Source organism: Plecotus auritus (assembly GCF_963455305.1).
Source record: "Plecotus auritus genome assembly, chromosome: 7".
NCBI classification, from domain to species: domain Eukaryota; kingdom Metazoa; phylum Chordata; class Mammalia; order Chiroptera; family Vespertilionidae; genus Plecotus; species Plecotus auritus.
In genome coordinates, this window is record NC_137774.1 from 71,494,303 (window position 1) to 71,510,647 (window position 16,345).

Genomic DNA, 16,345 nt, shown 5'->3' on the forward strand with positions numbered 1-16,345 from the left:
TCCTGCATGCCCCCTACTGGGGGTCGAGCCCACAACCTGGGCATGTGCTCCTGACCAGAGTAGAGCCCAGGACCCTTCAGTCCGCAGGCCAATGCTCTATCGACTGAGCCAAACCATCAAGGGCTCCATTGATTTTTTTTAAAAATATATTTTATTGCTTTTTTACAGAGAGGAAGGGAGAGGGATAGCGAGTTAGAAACATCGATGAGAGAGAAACATCGATCAGCTGCCTCCTGCACACCTCCCACTGGGGATGTGGCTGCAACCAAGGTACATGCCCTTTGACCGGAATTGAACCTGGGACCCTTCAGTCCGCAGGCCGACGCTCTATCCACTGAGCCAAACCAGTTAGGGCTCCATTGATTTTTTAAGAGACAGTGGAAGGGAGGGGGAAAGACAGAGAGCAAAACATCAATGTGTCTCTTGACTGGTTGCCTCCTGCACGCCCAGGGATTCCCCAACCTAGGTATATGCCCTTTGATGGGATTCGAAACCCCTGCCCTTCAGTCCACAGGCCAATGCTCTAACCACTGAAAAACCGGTTAGGGCTGTAATACTTTCAACAACAAAGATTAAAATAAAAAAAGCATGGCCGAAACCGGTTTGGCTCAGTGGATAGAGCGTCGGCCTACGGACTGAAGGGTCCCGGGTTCGATTCCGGTCAAGGGCATGTACCTTGGTTGCAGGCACATCCCCAGTGGGAGGTGTGCAGGAGGCAGCTGATCGATGTTTCTCTCTCATCCATGTTTCTAGCTCTCTATCCCTCTCCCTTCCTCTCTGTAAAATGTCAATAAAATATATTTAGAAAAAAGAAAAAAAAAGCATGTAGAGCGTAGACAATGGCGATGACCCGTGTAGTTCTTTTTTGGCTATGGTGGATCTTTGTCGTAACCTGTATTAAGACCGGAGTAGGGGTGGAGGGAGGCCAAGCTCCAGCCCCGCGCCTGTCTTCATCTCTGTACTTCTACATGAGCACCACAGACCACGTCACAACCTTCTCTGGCCAGAAGAGGGCACGATCCTCGGCTTTCCCGGACCGTAATTTTCGTCTACCTCGTGACGCCCGGGCGGGCGCTTTAGCAGAGCGGACCCGTGGGCGGGACAGAGCTCGGAGGAAGGTATTAAAGAACGGACGCTTCCGGTGAAGGGGAGCTGTGGCTGGGCTTGCTGGGATCATGGCGGAGAATCACTGCGAGCTTCTACAGCCAGCTCCAGGCGGTTTCGGGGCGGGGTTGGGGGTCGGCTTGTGCCGCCGCTGCAGCGTGGGGCTTGGTGCCCTGGCCCAGCGCCCCGGAAGCGTGTCCAAGTGGGTCCGGCTCAACGTCGGCGGCACGTATTTTCTCACCACCCGGCAGACGCTGTGCCGGGATCCGAAATCTTTCCTGTACCGTTTGTGCCAGGCCGACCCCGACCTGGACTCGGATAAGGTGAGGGCCGCGCAGGCCGGCCAGAAGGGGCCGGGTCGCCCTGGCCTGCGGCCCGCCGCCCACCCCCTGCCCCATGCTGAGGAGGCCCATTCGAGTCTCTGAGCCCCTCACTCCCCTTGTCACTAGCTCGATCCGACTCCCCAAACTCCCTGCTCTCGGCCGGGAGGAGAGGGGATGGCGCCCTAGCACCTAATACTCTCAAGGATCCCCAGCCACTCCACCTTGCGTCTATCTAGCCTTCACTGATCTTCGGTGCGAGAGGTTTCCCACATCCCGGACTTGTAGTGGATCTACTTTCTTTTCTTCCATAGATTCTTTGGCCCCTGGTGTGTCAACACCTCCTCTTCTCCGTCCCAGTGTACTTACTGGGTTTGGAACCAGAGAACCTTGGCGTCCTTCGCTTTTCACATTCCAGACGTTTGACTTAATGTTGGCAAGGGGGAGTTGACACGGTCGTCTTCCTTTCCCAGTGACTTGCATTTAGATAATTGGTGCTTCATTGTTTTCAGCCACAACACGCACCCCATTTAGCATTCTAAGAAGGCGATGTCCATAGAGTGATATTTCAAAGGGAATGTTGTTCATATTAAGGGGTGGATAAGGGATGTCATGGAAGGGCCAGGTAGGAAGTCTTTTTCAGACTTTCTAACTATCCTAGTTTTCCCACTGCCCTAGCAAAAGGATAGGAATTTCTAGGCTGGTTTGCAGCTTGTCTTCGTATAATATAATGTTCACACTGTTGTTCCAGATAGTAATAGAAAGTAAATTATTTTGTTTTTTTTTTAATATATTTTATTGATATTTTACAGAGAGGAAGGGAGAGGGATAGAGAGCTAGAAACATCAATGAGAGAGAAACATCGATCAGCTGCCTCCTGCACACCTCCCACTGGAGATGTGCCCGCAACCAAGGTACATGCCCTTGACCGGAATCGAACCCGGGACCCTTCAGTCCGCAGGCCGATGCTCTTTCCACCGAGCCAAACCGGTCTCGGCGAAAGTAAATTATTTTGTTGATTACAAGACTGTGTGGCTAAGGCAGAGTATCTCGGAAGCTATACAAGCTGTATAGGATTGAAACTCAGAAAAGGCTGTTGGAATATAGTTATTACCTATATTTATCCTAGGGAATCCATAAGCCTTCCTCTTACTTTCCTGGGTCTTTCAGTTGGGCCTATGTAATAACACTTGGCTTCATTCCTTGCCAGCCCAGCACATGCCAGGCATAAGACTTCCAAAAAAACTTCACATCCTTCAAGTTTGAGAGGCATGCCAGAGACCATCCTCAGGGTGGCATGACCTATGATCAGGAAATGAGAATTCTTGAGTTACTGCAAAACCACCACTCATGGATAGAAATCAGAGTTTTTGAGATGCCAGCGCTCTGGCCCTCTCGCTCCCAACCTTCCACCCCACCCCCACTCCTCAGATACTTCCTTTGCTCATTTGAGCAAGTTCTCTAAGAGAACTGACCTCCCAGAAAATGACAGTCATATCCAGGATAGAAATAGGCTTTGTGAGCTATGATTTTCCTTTTATAGTGTGGGTGTATGTTTTACTGTTTTGTTTTTCTTTTTAAACAGTGGGTCTTAGTGGTCATTCACTAGCATTGCTACTCCGGAGTTCCTGTTTCTATATTGAGTCAGATTTTAAATTGCTCTTGTCCTTCGGGTTGTTTTGAGGCAATGGCTGTCTAGTCAACATTGAAACAATTGATTCTGAGCCAGTTAACTATAGCTTGCACAGTTAAGTCCATTCATCCCTTTATTTGACTGTTTCAAGACTAATTTAAAAATTCATGCTTTACTGTAATAGTTCTCTGAGGGAGGGTAATTAATCTATCAGAATATATCTATGTTGTTGCTTTTCCAATTATCATCCACTTAGCCATATTTGTTTTCTAAAATGTAAAACAGAAATTTATAACATGAAGGTAAAGTAGCAGTTACAGTTTCTGTCTCATAAAATAAAATAGTTGATAGTAAATAAGGGTTAATTTTAGTCACAGATAATGTGAATTTGTCAGAAAGAGTAATGCTAATTCACATTAGATGTAGGAGTAGGATTTTTTATTTCAGTGAGAAAACGTATAAGATACTTTGTCTCTTTAGTTTCTTTCTCCTTGGTTTAGATGAAAGAATGTCCCAGAGCCCTGGCCAGGTGTGGTTCAGTTGGTTGGAGTGTCGTCCTGTACACTGAAAGGTCTCAGGTTTGATTCCTGATCAGGTCACATACCAGTCAGGGTTGGTACCGGGGGCAACTGATAGATGTTTCGCTCCCTCCCTCTTTCTCCCTTCCTCTCTCTAAAATAAGTAAAATTTATCCTCTGGTGGATAAAAAAAAGAAAAAAGAATCTCCAGAGAGTCACTAAACCCTGAGAGAGGAATCTGAGGATTAGGGAGGAGGGGAGGGGATGTTTGGAGGAGTGGGACACTAGTAATTACAAAATGGAAGAGAAACAGGATGTTGATTCACAGGTAAAAATCTCAAGCCCTGACCTCCTAGTTAAGATTAATGAAAGCATACCTGGCAGATAATCCTAGGGCTGAAGCTCAGCGTGGTCCTGGTGGAAGATTTCTGGTTGGGCGTTGGACTAGTGTTTATTGAGCACCTGGGCTTGCAGAAGGTGGTGCTTGGATAGGGGTTGGGTCGGGAGATTTAAGGGGGAGGAGTTCCAAGGGTTTGGAGTTCACTGGGAGAATGCCTGTGGCCTGTTAAAGGAAGAATGTCTGGTGGGGAGCTCAGTCATTGAAGCCATGTGGGAGAGTTGGAGTTACAGGACATTTTCAGAGTGTTTTTTTAGAAGTGGGCAAGCGGGTTGCTAGGGAAGGTGGGGAGTTGGAATACAACTGGTCCCCCTTCACCGAAGTCTTCACATTCCCTGTTTCAGGACGAGCTTGAGTGGGACCCAGTGCCCACCGTCCCCTACCTTCCTGTCTCAAGTTCTGACTCTGGGCCCAATGCCATCATGGACCCACCATCCCCTACCTTCTTGTCTCAAGTTCTGACTTTGGGCCCAGTGCCACCATGAAGTTCTCTTTATGGACAGTGTATGTGTGAATTCTCTTTTCCTCCTGGGGCTTCCTCCATGGGGGCTGTGTCTGTCCTGGGTCATTTTTCTCTTCCACGTTCCTTTAGGGACTGGCCAGGTGTAATACTGCTTCCCGGAAGTGCTTAGTAAATACTTGATGTGTGATTCATTTTGGTTATGTCTCTTTGTATTCCAAGATAGCTGGCCCATAGGTATTGTTGAACAGGTTAGACCTTGTTTAGAGCTGAAGCAGCCCCTGTTTCAATGTGGAGATACTTTAGGAGTATAAGGGCAACAGGAAATCTGACTACTTGTTGATGGTAAACCACTCAGATGAAGTAAGATTGAGGGGATTTGGTCTCTGCAGCTGAGCCTGTCCGGGAGAAAACTGTGGGTTGCCTATTTGCTTTGGTCCTCTGACAGGGCCGTTGTCCTGGCTTTGGGTTTGCAGATTCTGTAGCAGCATATGGGTCTTTGAGGGGTGGGGCCATCATGGTGCTTCTGATGACTTGCCCTTTTCAGTTCTTTGCTTGGGCTCACTCCAGGTGTACTTGGTATTGGCAAGAGTCAGGATTGGAAAGATAGTGAAAGGAATTTTATAGACAGGGCTAAGTGATGGGGCTGTGGGTGGAAATATGATATTTTAAGCCACTTGGCAAGAGAAGTGGGGATTATTCTGAGTGGAAGTGGTAGATTATGTTTCATATAACTAGATCAGAGGTGAAGGGCTTAACTGGCCGAATTCTTACGAGTGGCTCCTGTCCTGATGAGAGCTGTGCGCCAGCCTGAGGCCACGAGTGGGTGTCCTGAGACACTGGTGCATGTCAGTTCACACTTTGCTGGAGGATGGGGCTCTGGGTCTGTTCTTAGCCCTGACCACGCATCGAGGTTGGTTCAGGACCTGAGGGAATGGTCCCCTTGTGTCCTGGGAGCAGTCCTTCTCCTCCCCTTAGTACAGCAGGTGCTTGCTCCCAGAAGAGGGGTCATCTCTTCACAAGGTGCCTAACTGGAAGGCTCCTCTGACCTGAGCCAGCCCTAGAGTCAATGCTGTAAAGTCCTAAAAAAGAGTGAGAAGAGCTTGCTTCAGGGCACCGGCCCCCAGGCTGTCCCACCCTCAGTCATCTGAGGGTAGCCGGAGGAAGTGTGTCAGCCGCACAGCAGTTCCTCTTTCTGCCCCATGCACACGTATCCTTCAGTTCCTCTCCTCCAGCAGCACAGTGACTGGTGTTAGTTTAAGCAGCCGTCAGAATACTGATTTTGCATTAGAGTTGTAGGGGAACACAGAGATGCCTACCTCTGGCCAGGTTGTCAGTGGCTGCTTTCACCTGTGAGCGGTCGGTGCTCATGGCTCCTTTCCAGGGACTCTCCAGGTCAGTAGTCACTGGGCCAGCAGTCTTTCAGGTCCTCTAAAGGAGCTGGTTGCTTGGCACCAAGGGAGGAGGTCTGTGTGGCCAGGGTGCCAGCAGGTATCTTTTTTGAAAATATAGTTTTATTGATTTCCAAGAAGGGAGAGGGAGAGATAGAAACATCAATGATGAGTGAGAATCATTGATCAGTTGCCTCCTGCATGCCCCCTACTGAGAATTGAGCCCCCAACCTGGGCACGTGGCCTTGATCAGAATGGAACCCAGGAACCTTCCAGTTCGAACACCAGTGCTCTCACCAGGTCTTAATGGCCATCTGTCCCCACACTACAGAGCACCCAGAAAATTCCAGTCTGCAACTGGGATGTGGGTATTGGGTGGGATGGAGCAACCCTGCTGGTACTCTGGCCCTGACTGACTCCACCCACAACTTAATTGGCTGTGTGGCTTGGGGCAAGTTAATGTGCCTCTCTAAGTCATGGCGGCCTTGTGAGCATTAAGGAAGATGATGTCTGGAACATCTGCCCTGCCCGGTGCTTGGAGCTGGGCTACTGCAGTCCAGTAGAGTTAGAGTCGGCTCTTAATAGTCTTCATCTTACTTCTGTACTTTTAGAAAGAATGTACCAAAAGTGCTTTCAATCTCCCCCTCATGATGTCTTTTTGTTAATGTCTCTTACATAGCCTCACTGGCTTACCCAAACCTCGTGGTGCCAGCTCCCACCTCAGCCACACACACTTGGTCTCCCTGCTTCCTGGCTGCCTCTTCATGCTGTCCACTCAGAGCTCCTGGCTGGTTTTAGGACAGGTCCTGGAAGGCCAGTTCCTGCTGCGGGCACTGGAGGCTATGCCTGTGGGAGGGGCACAGGTTCCTGGGCAGTCACTGAGGTTTCTTGCAAGAAACTGGAGAACACTGCTCCAGAGTTCACCATGCCTTGATGGTGTGTGTCGGGAGAGCCTCAAGGCATCCGGGCGGCATCTAAGTGGGGGATGCACCCACTGTCTCTCCCGCAGTTGTGTTCTGGTGGGCTCTGGTTTCCTCAGCATTGGGCCTCCAGGATCTTGGCCTGCTTTTGCAAGGCAGTTTACGTGTGTGGGGATGGTTCTGAAGGATGAGCTGGGCCAGCCACTCATTGCTGATAGATAGGCTGTGGTATCTCAAAACAGAGATATAGGGGCGCTGAGTCCCAGGCAGTCCTAGTTATTTATTTTTTAAAAAACTTGAAAAAATTTTTTTGATATCTTCAAAAATTTTTTTATTGTGAGAAGGACTAGAAGCCACTTACAAGCCCAAAAGCATAAGAATTAAATAGAACACATAACTTTTATACACAGTTTTCTATACAAAAGTTTAGGAGGGGTTAGGGAGCAGAGGAGCCGCAGGCCTGCCCTTCAGCCCCAGAGCGAGGGAAGGGTGGACTCTGCACTGAATCTGCCAGCAGAGCCAAGTGCAGGAAGAGAGCAGAGGCCACCTGGGAGCCAGCAGGGCGGTGGCCGTGGAGACAGCTGGTGGTGAGGGCTCAGGTGCCTCGAGAGAGCAGTGGGCCAGGTATGAACCCCAGGCTGGTGTCCTGTCTGCAGTGTCTTGCCTTCTACCTCAGAGTGGCTGGTGTCCAGGGGGAACTGGAAACTCTGGCCCTGAGGAGGCCCCATTCCCAGGCTGGCAGAGCCCCCGCCGAGTGTTTGCAGTGAGGGCCCCTGGGTTCTTACAACTGGTGCCTCTGCCCCAAGGGGTCATAATTCTCACCTGTTTCCGTCTCTAGTTGATTTTTTTTTAAATATTTTTTTTTTTTTATTGACTTCAGAGAGGAAGGGAGAGGGAGAGAGAGAAACATCAATGATGAGAGAGAATCATTGATTGGCTGCCTCCTGCACGCCCCCTACTGTAGATTAAGCCTGAAACCCAGGCATGTGCCCTTAATCAGAATCGAACTTGGGACCCTTTAGTCTGCAGGCCGACCCTCTATTCACTGACCCAAACCAGCTAGGGCATGATTTAAAAAAAAAAAAAAAAAGATATATATATATATATATATATATATATATATATATATACATACACACACACACACACACACATATATATATATATATATATATATATATATATTTAATTGATTTCATCGAGGAAGGGAGAGGAAGAGAGAGATGGAAACATCTATGATGAGAGAGAATCATTGATCGGTTGCCTCATTGCACACCCCCTACTAGGGATCGAGTCCACAACCTAGGCATGTGCCCTTGACTGGAATCGATCCCAGAACCCTTCAGTCTGCAGGCTGATGCTCTATCCACTGAGCCAGACTGGCTAGGGCAGTGGTCGGCAAACTCATTAGTCAACAGAGCGGCAAACCGAGGCTTGCAAGCCGCATGTGGCTCACGAGCCGCAGTTTGCTGACCACTGGGCTAGGGCTCTAGTTGATTTTCTAATGCCAGCAGTTATATGTTAAACACCCACACTCATAGTCACATGATATTTGCAGGGATTTACATGCAGGAGCTTTGTACCTGAGATGTCTCCCGGGAGGGAAGTACCTGATAAAACCGGACAGATGGATGGCCCCTTGCCTTGTGACGTAAAAATTCATAGCAGCTGTGACCTGGGCAGGTGGCACTAGAGCTGGCAGGTCCACCACAGCATTATGCTCACAACTGTCCTCCCCACTCGGGTGATGGTCTCTAAATGGGTCGGGTCCTGCTGAACTGAATGGGGCCCTGTGAACCATCTCCACTATTCCTGGAGCTTAGTGGCACTCCCTCAGATAATCTGAGGCACAATTGTTCCAGGAGCCTCCTCAGGAGGCTCATTGATGGGGGCCTTTCCTTCTGGAGAGCCTCATTTGAGTCGTATGTGTCAGCCTAAATTCAAAGCTACACTGAACAGTGTCTGTCTGCAGCTGGGGAGGCAACCTGGGGGTCAGAGTCCTGATGTCTGAGGGTTTGTTTCCAGGGTAGGTGTCCAGGGGCAGTGCTGAGGGTCAGAATGACCTGGAGCCCTGTCATATGCACCCTCGTCTCTACCTGGAGCCCTGTTTTTCCTTTATTCCCCGAGTGTGCCGGAGGGTTTCAGATCTCGGTGCATACAGGGCATTGTGGGGTCTCCTGTAGGGAAAACTAAGTCAGAACCAGCTGACACTCATGCACATGTGCAGCCTGTTTGCTGTGTGAGGTCCCATCCCTGCTGTGTGCATCTGTTGCCTGGGACAAGCATCTGGTCTCTGGGCCTCCGTTTCCTCATTTGCAATGTGTGATGTCTACCACTTCTTCCTGGTCAAGGATGTGAGAAACTGTAGAAAACAAAGCAGAAGAGAGGGCATAGGTGAAGGTTTTATGTGCAAATTCTAAATGGATAAAAACTGTGCTTTTAATTAGATCGGTTGCAAATGTTTGTGCACAGAAAATCCTATGCTTTTGCGTTTAGATTTCAGTGGGAGAAACTTGACAGAGAATATATCTTGCATTTAACTCAGGACACTCAGCCCTCTTATTTTCAGGTCTCCAGTGGCCATCCCTTTTCTGTTGCAACAAAGTAGTGGTCGTGTCCATTTGTGGACACGTGTTTGTGGAAATCTGGAAGTGATCGAAAGGAGCCAAGTGCAAAAGCTCTATAAAGGAAACTGAAGGAGCTGGAGTGTGACATGTCAACAGAGATATTTTCTGTTTAGAATCTTATGCAAGAGCCTGTCATTCTCTACCTTTGTTCCTTGCCATTTTCAAAACCTGGTGTCACTGAGTGGCAGCCCTTAGGGACAAGTAGCATCCAATTTATCCATGATGGTTGGCTGGGCAGTGCATTCAATTCTGAATTTAAGGGCTGAGTTTTACTGCTGGGCCTGGAGCATGGGCAGGGAGAACCTAGCTGTGTGTGTGGGTGGGCTGTCTGAGAGGCTGGGAGGCCTTCCTGGTCCTCAGAACATTGATGGGCAGGCAGAGAGGAGTGGTGGCGTGGGGTTCTCAGTCAGGGTTGTCTTCACTGCCTCCCTCAGTTTAGGAACCTGGGTCAGGGGTCTCCTGGGACAGCATGTGACTTGGGCTCTGCCCTGCCTTTGCCTTCCCTATTCTCTTGACAAATGACTCCAGGCACCGTGCTCTAGGCTTTGGCCAGGACCTCATCTTTGTCCTGGCAGCCCCCGTGTTCAGGCCCTGGGGCCCATGGCGCAGGCTCATGGATGTAGGCTTCAAACCTCCACTGGAGACCTGCAGCTTGGCTGGATCACTTCTGGATTTCCACAAACACAGTAGCAATTGGACACCACCACTACTTTGTTGCAATGGAAAAGGGATGACCACTGGAGGGTTCGGTGTCCTGATCTAAATGCAGGCTATAGTCTTTCTGTCAAGTTTCTCCCATTGAAATCTAAATAAAAAGCATAGGATTTTCTGTGCACAAACATTTGCCATCAACACTCCCTTGGGCCCCCTGGGAGTGAGATTCAGGGATTCAGCCAACCTAGTATTAGTGATCCAACTCACTCTCACCAGTGCGTGAACTGGAGTGAGGAGTATGCTGGCTTCCATTAAATGTTCAAGAGTCAAAGGCTAGCATTTCTCTTTTTTATGCCTTTATGGTAGACATATGGTTTTACAGCCAGCACTTCACAAGTATGTCAAATGCTAATCCAGTGCGAAGTGGGAAAGGTCAGTAGAGGGAATTCTTTTGAAGAGAATGCAGTGTTAATTCTGGCTCTTTTACAAAAAAAAAAAAAAAAAAAAAAAAAAAAAGAAACCCAGCCTGGCTACTCTAGAAATGTAGCACACGCTTGTTATGTAACTTGAAGAAAGGACGGAAAGAGGGAGGAAGGGAAGAGATCCAGGAGTCTTAGTCTTGGGTCCAGTTCCTTGCTGTATAAGTGTGAGTACCCCAAGTGTACATTATCAGGTTCTCCTTATGGGGCTGGTGCAGACTTGTGGAATGATGACGTGATGTTAATGCAGCGTGCTGATAGCTGTGCCTCAGTCACAAACCACATAGTATAAATATCCCTGAGATGGCCCTGTCTGTGCTTGTGCAAACATGAGCCTAAGACTTCTGAATTTGTGATATTTTCTATTTTTGTGTTCTGTATTTTTCTTTATTTCCACATTAGCAATACAAGCACATGAGGTTTTGAGGGGCTGACGCCTGGCACACATCTGGTCAGCTAGCCCAGCAGTGATGTCCGAGGTTGCCTGTTCACGGCCCACCCTTGCCAAAGCTCCTGGACTCTGGAGCACGCTGCTCATGCTCACGTGCTCAGAGATGAGGCACAGAGTCCTGCTCATGTGCTTCTAAATGAGAGTCAAGTCTGTCATCATGTGGGCTGCAGCTGGAGATTAGGCCTTGTGGAATTTCAGGGTCTTGGTGTAGGGCCCCTGGCACGTCTTGTAGAGTTTGAAATCTCCCTTCTGGTAGCTCAGTGGTGAGAGCACAGTTCTCATATTCTGTTGCCTATCCTGTCCTAACTCTGCCATCTCGGAGCTGTTTCTTTTCTTTTTTCTCTTTGTTTTTAATATTTTTTCTGGAACTGTTTCTTAATGAAGTTCATCAAATCAAAATGAGTCCACAAGAAGAAATTAAACCGGAGTACTGACATGACTCCACAGGGGAGACTGCTTTTGAATTTCCTTACGTGTCGCTCATCAGTGGCAAAGCTGGACAGGCTGGCTTGTCCCTGGTGGAGGATGGTGTAGTGTGTCACTGAAGGCTGCTTACTTTTCAATGTCTCAGGGTTTCCCCAGTGAACCCGCAGTTCCAGGCCCAGGTGGGTGGGCCTCGAGGCAGGTCTGGGTCATGGGCTCTGTGGCTTTCCTTCTTGGGGGGAGTGCTGGGGCCACGTTGCTGGGACTGTTAAATAGAAAAGATAGCTGCTGGGGCAGGAAAGGAGGAAAGGGTAAAGAAAGGGGAGTTTTATCTCACCTACTGAACAAAGAAGTCAGCCATCTTGGGGAAGGGGGGAAAAGGAGGGAGTTTTATCTCACCCACTAAACAAAGAAGTCAGCCGCTATAGGACTTGCCAAACAAGATGACCAGATGTATGTATAAACATTCTGAGATAAGCCACAACAGTGTAGAGGGGGACTTTGAAACCTAGTCTGCTACCCAAGATAACTGGCAGGGGAACTTTGAAACCTATAGGGGGAAGGGTATTAAAACCCCTTGAACCCTTACCAGGTGATAGTTGAGTTGTCCACTTGTGCTTTATGCCGAGTGCATTTTTAATAAATTTGCTTGCTTTACTTCCTTAATAATTTCGCTTGCTTTGCTTCAATACTGCTTTCTTTCACCTGTTTGAATTCTTCTCAGGAGATTGACAAGAGCCTAGGAGGGGAGAGCTCTCCCCTGTAATTCAGGGGATTACCCAGTAACAGGACCAGTGTGAAGGAGCCACTGGGCTGAGTGTCCTACCTTCAGAGCCTGGTGATGCCTGAGCAAATCTGAAGCTCAGAGAGTCATACCATGTGGGAGAAACACAGTATGATGAAGGTTCCTTTAACAATTTTTTAAAATTCATTTTTAGAGATAGAGAGGAAGGGACAGAGAGAGAGGAAAAAAAAACACATCAGTTTGTCCCACTTATTCATTCATTCATTCGTTGATTCTTATATGTGTCCTGACTGGGGATCACAGCTGCAACCTTGGCATATTAGGAGGAGGCTCTAACCAACTGAGCTACCTGACAGGGCCTGGATGAGGGTTCCTTCTAAAGCCCACTCTGGTTGTTCGTGACCTTGTGGAGGTCAGCCCAACAGCAGGTATATCTGGAGTGACTGGCAGGTTCTGGATGCCACAGAGAGCTGGCGTGTGTTCCGGGAGTGTGGAAGAGTGCCCAGCTCAGGGTTCTGTTGTGTGTCTGAATGCCTGGCCCCTGCGCACCTCTCTCTCTAAGAATGCTCTTTGCCCGAGCTTTGTAAATTAGTGTGTTTGATTCTATGTGTCAGGATGGCCTCTGTGAAGTTTTTGAGAAAACATTTTTGTATTAAAAATAGAACATCCCAGCTGGCGTGGCTCACTGGTTGAGCATCGACCTATGGACCAGGAGGTCATGGTTTGATTCCCATTCAGGGCATATGCCTGGGTTGTAGGCTCAATCCCCAGTATGGGGAGTGCAGGAGGCAGCCAATCAATGCTTCTCATTATTGATGTTCTCTCTCCTTTTCCCTTCCTCTCTGAAATCAATAAAAATATATTTTAAAAAAATAGAACAAATTGCCCTGGCTGGTGTTTCTGAGTGAACATCGGCCCACACACAGCAGGGTTGCGGATTCGATTCTTGGTCAATGGCGTGTACCTGGGTTGCAGGTTTGATCCCTGGCCCAGTTTGGGGTGAGTGTAGAAGGTGACCAATTGATGTGTCTCTTTCACGTCAATGTCTCTCTCCTTTCTCTCTTTCTCTCTCTTTCCCTCTCCCCCTCCTTCCTTCTCTCCCTCCTTCCCTTCCATTTTTTTCTGAAAATCAATGGAAAAAATATCCTTGGGTGAAGTTTAACAACAACAAAAAAATAGAACAAGAATTCAGTTGTAAAATTCACATGAATTTTTTTTAATCCTTACCTGAGGATCTGTAGGGTTTGTTTTTGTTTTTACTGATTTTAGAAAGAGAGGAAGGGAGAGGGAGAGAGAGAAACATTGATGTGAGAGACATACGTCAATTGGTGGCCTCCTATATTCCCCCTGACCAGGGATCAAACCCAAAACCTGGGTATATGCCCAAATCAGGAATCAATCCACCACCCTTCATTGTACAAGTCAATGTCCTAACCAACTGAGCCTCACTGGTCAGGATTTTTAAAGTTGGCTACACAAGGCACTGCTTTAACTGACTTGGAGCTGTTGAGCCTCAGAAAGGGACATGTTGTCCCTACCATTCCTGCCCTTTTCTGGATAAGCCTCACATTTCAAAGTCCATCCCCAGTGCCAGCTCGCCCATGCCCAGTCTAGGCTCCCCGTCCAGGTTCTGTCTGTGCTTGGGCTACTGCACTTTCCACTGACTCCCAGTCCCTTCTTTTTTTTTTTTTTTTTTTTTTTTTTAAATATATTTTATTGATTTTTTTACAGAGAGGAAGGAAGAGGGATAGATAGTCAGAAACATCGATGAGAGAGAAACATCGATCAGCTGCCTCCTGCACACCTCCTACTGGGGATGTGCCCGCAACCAAGTTACATGCCCTCGACCGGAATCGAACCTGGGACCTTTCAGTCTGCAGGCCGACGCTCTATCCACTGAGCCAAACCGGTTTTGGCTCCCAGTCCCTTCTTTTCTATCCCACCTTTTCCCTCCAATTTTTTGTTGTTGTTAATCCTCACCTGAGGCTATTTTTTTCCCATTGATTTCTACTGAGAGTGGAAGGGAAGAGGGTGGAGTGAGAGAGAGACAGAGAGAAACATCAGTGTGAGAGAGACACATATATAGATTGCCTGCTGCATACACTCTGACTTGGGCTGGGATTGGGCCTGCAACCCTACGTACATGCTCTTGACTGGGAATTGAACCTGGACCTGAGGGCTAACACTCTTAACCACTGAGCCAGACCAGCCAGGGTTCCCTCCAAGCTTTTTAAGCTTGGGTTACCTTTGTGTATCTTATGCTCCACATACTGTTGGCACTCAATAAACCTTGACCGGAATCGAACCTTTTCACCGTGGCCAGTGTGACTCGGTTGGAGCATTTTCGCATAAACTGAAAGGTTGTGGGTTTGATACCCAGTCAGGGCACATACTCAGGTTACGGGTTTGATCCCCGGTCAGGCTATGAACTGATCAATGTTCTCTTTCTCTCTCTCCCTCTTCCTCTACCTCCCTTTCCCCCTCCCTCCTTCCCATCTTCTCTCTAAAAAATAAAACACAAACGAAAAGTCCTTTCTTCTGCCAGCTCCAAGTGCAATGTCTAGGTTGTGGCTTGTGTGGCCTTGAGTCCAGGATCTGACCATACTGAGGCTGGCCTTGAGTCCTAAGCACCTTGTGACAAGGGAGGCTCCTTGGGGTGTCCTGAGGGAGGAGTGAGCCTTGTCCCCTCTGATCTTTCCTGCATAACCTTCTACCAGCTGCCTGTGAGGTAGCAGTGAGCTGATGAATAACTTCTGAGCTTGGTGAGTGCAAATGTCATGGTTCAGCTCTTTTCATCCATGGGGGTGAGGGGGGAATGCCCCTCCATTCCATGTTCTGACAGCTCTGTCCCTTTCTTTTCTTTTTTTAAAAAAAATTTAATAAATCTTTATTGTTCAGATTATTACAATTGTTCCTCTTTTTTCCCCCCCATAACTCCCCTCCACCTGGTTCCCATTCCACCCTCTGCCCTTACCTCCTCCCCACTGTCCTCATCCATAGGTGTACGACCTTTGTCCAGTCTCTTCCTGCACCCCCCACACCCCTTTCCCCCTGAGAATTGTCAGTCCACTCCCTTTCTATGCCCCTGATTCTATTATATTCACCAGTTTATTCTGTTCATCAGATTTTTTATTCACTTGATTTTTAGATTCACTTGTTGATAGATATGTATTTGTTGTTCATAATTTTTATCTTTACCTTTTTCTTCTTCCTCTTCTTAAAGACTACCTTTCAGCATTTCATATAATACTGGTTTGGTGTTTGATGAACTCCTTTAGCTTTTTCTTATCTGTGAAGCTCTTTATCTGCCCTTCAATTCTGAATGATAGCTTTGCTGGGTAGAGTAATCTTGGTTGTAGGTTCTTGCTATTCATCACTTTGAATATTTCTTGCCACTCCCGTCTGGCCTGCATAGTTTTCCTTTCTTTTTTTTTTTTTTAAATTTTATTGATTTTTTTACAGAGAGGAAGGGAGAAGGATAGAGTTAGAAACATAGATGAGAGAGAAGCATCGATCAGCTGCCTCCTGCACACCACCCACTGGGGATGTGCTTGCAACCTAGGTACATGCCCTTGACCGGAATCGAACCTGGGACCCTTCAATCCCCAGGCTGACGCTCTATCCACTGAGCCAAACTGGCCAGGGCTGGCCTGTATAGTTTCTGTTGAGAAATCAGCTGACAATCGTATGGGTGCTCCCTTTTACGTAATTAACTGTTTTTCTCTTGCTGCTTTTAATATTTTCTCTTTGTCTTTTGCTCTTGGCATTTTATTTTATTTATTTACTAGAGGCCCGGTGCACGAAATTCGTGCATGGGTGTGTGTGTCCCTCAGCCCAGCCCGCACCCTCTCCAATCTGGGACCCCTCGAGGGATGTCCGACTGCCCGTTTAAGCCTGATCACAGTGGGATTGGGCCTAAACGGGCAGTCGGACATCTCTCTCACAATCCAGGACTGCTGGCTCCCAACTGCTTGCCTGCCTGCCTTCCTGATTGCCCCTAACCGCTTCTGCCTGCCAGCCTGATCACCCCCTAACCACTCCCCTGCCAGCCTGATTGATGCCTAACTGCTCTCCTGCCAGCCTGTTTTCCTCTAACTGCCCTCCTTTGCAGGCCTGGTCACCCCTAACTGCCCTCCCCTGCAGGCCTGGTCCCCCCAACTTCCCTCCTCTGCCAGCTTGGTCACTCCTAACTGCCCTCCCCTGCAGGCTTGATCGCCCCCAAC

General features: G+C 48.2%; 1 protein-coding gene across 1 annotated transcript in view; it reads left to right on the plus strand.

The window, feature by feature from the left end:
* The first annotated feature begins 1,100 nt into the window (after positions 1–1,100).
* KCTD5 (potassium channel tetramerization domain containing 5) overlaps positions 1,101–16,345 on the plus strand; it is a 44,126-nt gene continuing 28,881 nt past the window's right edge. The window contains exon 1 of the mRNA XM_080680010.1: positions 1,101–1,427. Coding sequence (XP_080536136.1) covers positions 1,176–1,427 — 252 coding nt within the window. The 5' untranslated portion in view covers positions 1,101–1,175. The remainder of the gene's footprint in view (positions 1,428–16,345) is intronic.